Genomic DNA, 3,807 nt, shown 5'->3' on the forward strand with positions numbered 1-3,807 from the left:
CCAGGCTCCTCGGCAGCCCTGCCCCGGCGGCCCCAGGCTGAGATGGAGGGCCGGGACTGGAGGGCCAGGGCGCCTGCTCCCTGAAACAGGGGAGCCCGGGGCTTCCCCCAAAGCCGGGTCTTGCCTGTTCCTCTTGCATGCCTCTGTGTGCCGTGCCGTGCTAACAGAGCGCTCACGTCTTCTAACTCTCAAAACTAGCCTGGATCTCTCTTGCTTACCAGAATCGGGGGGGGGAAAGAGCCGGAGGGACAGATTGCGCCCCGACGTATGTGGAAACGTTACTGAAGATGCTGCTAATTGCTGTGTGCAGCTCGGGGCGAGCTGGCACCATCGTTTTATTTTTGTTTAGAAGAACTTAGTTCCTTAATGGGGTGTTTTTCCCTGAACTTTGGAAGCGTATCAGTGCCCAGGGAGTGCCCTGCGCTTCGGAGGCAGGCTACGAGGAGCTGAGCTGGCGCCGGAGAGGTCGGGCGTTTCTGCTTTCGGCACGGCGCCAGGCTGGCACCCCCGGGGCGGTGCCTTGCTTCGGCTTTTGGGGACCGCGTCCCATCGGGAAGGTGACCCTAGGGTAACTTCCCCCACCGTGTCAGGAGGGTTAGCGTTAGCTTTTCTGTGAAGGGGGAAGGGGAAAAAAAAAAAAGTTGTGCTTCCCTGGAGAAGCTGTCTCCAGGGTGTCAAATCCCTTCCCCGTCTCGGTCTGGCTGTTCTGGCTCTGCTTAATTTAACAGAGCTCAGTTCTTGCTCCAGCTTCTCCCCGCAGCACAAGGACCAGCTCTCTGAGCCTGTCACCTGCCTGTTGGTTTCTGTCTCCGGAGCTCCTCTCTGGATCGTTTTCTCCCCAACTCCCCCGCAAACGCCCGGCCAGCCGCAAGCACAGGGAGGCCGAGAGGCCCCCTCGGTGTCCTTGGGAGCTTTAGGGAGCAGCGAGCGCCCGGTCAGCCCGGACAACTGAGCCACCTAGCTGCAGCTCTCTTGCAGGCGGCGGTGGGAGGGTTTTAATTCTCGTCAGAATAATGAATCATTCTCAAAAATCGGAGGCGTCAGAATGCAGATGAGCCTTCCCTGCTTTGTCCTGTGTCTGCTAAGCTGGGCTTCATAGTAATAGCCCTTGTATCGCTTAGCCCCGAGCAGGGGTGGGAGAAGCAAACACGCCACCCCAGTGAACTGGCGAGGCAGGGGCCGGGAGTTCAGGACTTCAGCTCTCAGCTCGGGGGGGGCGGTGGGGGGTGGGGTGTTAGCTCGGGGAACTCTTGCACAAGCTCCTTCAGCGAAACCGTAGCCGGAGGCAGGCGAAAAAAGCTTCACTCCGATTCCTCCGGCTTCCTTCCGTTGGTGGAAACGTGCCCTGGCTCACCGGCAGCGGGAGGATACGGCTCTTCCCTGTCCTCGGAGCCCCGCGAGCCCCGGACCTGCTTCAGACATTACAACTCCGAGCGATGTATTATTATTATTTTTTTTTCCCCCCTCCTGCTCCTCAGCTGAGGTTAGACCCCCTTTTGGCTGAGCCAGCCTGGGGCTGCTCCCCGGCCTCAGCCAGCTTAATTTAAGTTAAGGGAGATCCGGCTAGGGTACCGCGTTGCCGGCCGAACCCACTGGAGGTCAGCCCCGCGTGGGCGTCCCCGGGGTCGGGGTCTACCGGTATCGCGCCGCCCGCCTTGCGTACGCGCTACCGTGCTCCCTCTCTGTGTGTGTGTGTGTGTGTGTGTGTTTGCAGTGAACAGCATCACCTTGGCGGTGAATCTCGTTGGCTGCCTCGCATGGCTGATTGGAGGCGGTGGAGCTGTTAATTTTGGACTGGCAATTCTCTGGCTCATTCTCTTTACGCCCTGCTCCTATGTCTGCTGGTTTAGACCTATTTACAAAGCTTTCAAGTAAGTGGTCACACCTCAGCCCGGCTTCTCGTGGTCTTTTGTTTGTTTGTTTTCCTTCCTGAACGGTTAGCGCTTAGCACCGCCTGAACATTTGGGGGAATTTCTGCTCTCTCTGGCCAGCCCTTTAGCTTTAACTTTTCCAACCTTCAAAGCAAGGCTGTTTGGGACTTCCCGAGGGCCAAAACCCCAACCATGCGACATAAAGACACCCTACGTGTGCCTCCGCACAGCGTCGGGGGGAGCGGCGAGGATGCAGTTGGGGTGCCAACTCTCTCTCCCCTCCCGCCCATCCTCGAGGCTTCTTTTATATTTTTCCACGAGTCCTCGAGGTGCTTCTATTGATTATCTGTGCTGCTGAGGTCAATCCCCGGCGCGGTACCCCCAAACCTAGAAAACTGGGGGTGGATTTCTTCCCCGTGCGGGAAGGTTGAGTCTGGTGGTGGGGCGGCGCGAGCCGAGAGCCGTGTCTGAACGCGGACGCCCTCTTCCCCTGGGGTGCAGAGCTGGCCGAGCCGTGGGGAGGGTCTGGCGGCCCGTGGCTTTCCCAGGTGCCCCTTCGCCACCTTCAGCCTCTCGCAGTTTCTCCCTTGCCTGCATTTTTCCCCGGTGCCTGCTGCCTTGCAGGCAGCTCCGCTTCTCACCACCTTCTCGCTAAACCACAGCCGCTTCTGCCCCGAAAGGGTCCGAGACGTGGGAGCATCTCCCTTCCCTTGCAATGCGGCGGGGGTGGAGGCGTAGGGAGTGACCGAGCCTTCTCTTGCAGGACAGACAGCTCGTTCAGCTTCATGGCCTTCTTCTTCACCTTCATGGCCCAGCTGGTGATCAGCATTATCCAGGCAGTGGGAATCCCTGGCTGGGGCGTCTGGTAAGGAAGACGCTGCTCCCGCGTCGGGTGCGAGGACGGTCACCGTTGAGCCGCTGCTGTGGCCTCTCGGTGTTTTTTAACATCCTCAGCGCTTCAGTAGCTTCTCTCTTCAGGGAAGATGGTTTGAGGAGCTGGGAGGGACGCTGGCAGGCTGCGGTGCGCAGAGCCAGCCGGGAAAGCCCCGGGGCTGCTGAACGGACCGGTCGTTTTCGTCTCCTTGCAGCGGCTGGATCGCAGCCATTTCCTTCTTCGGGACCAACGTGGGGTCGGCCGTGGTGATGCTGATCCCCACCGTCCTGTTCACGGGGATGGCGGTCTTCTCCTTCATCGCTCTCACCATGGTACGGGAGGAGAGGGGGGTGCCGCGTTGCTTCGGGGAGCCCTTGCCGCTACCCGGGAGGGTCAGCGCGAGCTGCCGTCCCTCAACGGGGGAGCAGAGGGATCCAGAGCGAAAAAACTCTGGATTTTTCTCTTTCCAACCTGCTACAGGTGCATAAGTTTTACCGGGGGAGCGGCGGGAGCTTCAGCAAAGCCCAGGAGGAGTGGACCACGGGGGCGTGGAAGAACCCCCAGGTCCAGCAGGCAGCACAGAGCGCGGCCATGGGGGCGGCGCAGGGGGCCATGATGCAGCACGAGACGCAGTACTCGGCCACCCCGAACTACACCTACTCCAACGAGATGTGAGCAGCAGGACTCTGTCCTCGGGCGAAAGATCTGGGGGGGGAAGGGAGGAGGAGGAGGAGGAGGATGGCTGAGCCGAGTTTCTGCAGCTATTTCAGAAAGTCGGAGTGTACCATAACAGTTCTTCTTTTCCCATTCTTTGTAACGAGATCCTTTTGGATTTTTTTCTTTTTCTTTTCTCCCCCCGTTATCGTCTTGAGCTCTTCTTTCCTCTCTTATTTTTCACTTTGAAGAGGCCGCGAGTTGACCTGCAGGGCTCTTGTCGTGCGCGGTAGTAAGTGTACGTTCACGTGTCTTCTTTTTCCCTGTGAAATAGTGTACGGTGGTGGTTTTTTAATTACTGTGGTGATAGGTGTACGTTAGAACTACATCAGCCAAAAGCCCACACCT

General features: G+C 58.8%; 1 protein-coding gene across 1 annotated transcript in view; it reads left to right on the top strand.

Annotated features, from left to right (window-relative positions):
• Positions 1–3,471, top strand: part of SCAMP5 (secretory carrier membrane protein 5) — a 4,304-nt gene extending 833 nt beyond the window's left edge. The window contains exons 3-6 of the mRNA XM_009334148.1: positions 1,715–1,871; positions 2,635–2,736; positions 2,960–3,077; positions 3,226–3,471. Of these exons, the coding sequence (XP_009332423.1) occupies positions 1,715–1,871; positions 2,635–2,736; positions 2,960–3,077; positions 3,226–3,420 (572 nt within the window). The 3' untranslated portion in view covers positions 3,421–3,471. The remainder of the gene's footprint in view (positions 1–1,714; positions 1,872–2,634; positions 2,737–2,959; positions 3,078–3,225) is intronic.
• The last annotated feature ends 336 nt before the right edge of the window (positions 3,472–3,807 follow it).

The sequence above is a fragment of the Pygoscelis adeliae genome, unplaced genomic scaffold, assembly GCF_000699105.1.
Source record: "Pygoscelis adeliae isolate BGI_AS28 unplaced genomic scaffold, ASM69910v1 Scaffold861, whole genome shotgun sequence".
NCBI lineage: Eukaryota > Metazoa > Chordata > Aves > Sphenisciformes > Spheniscidae > Pygoscelis > Pygoscelis adeliae.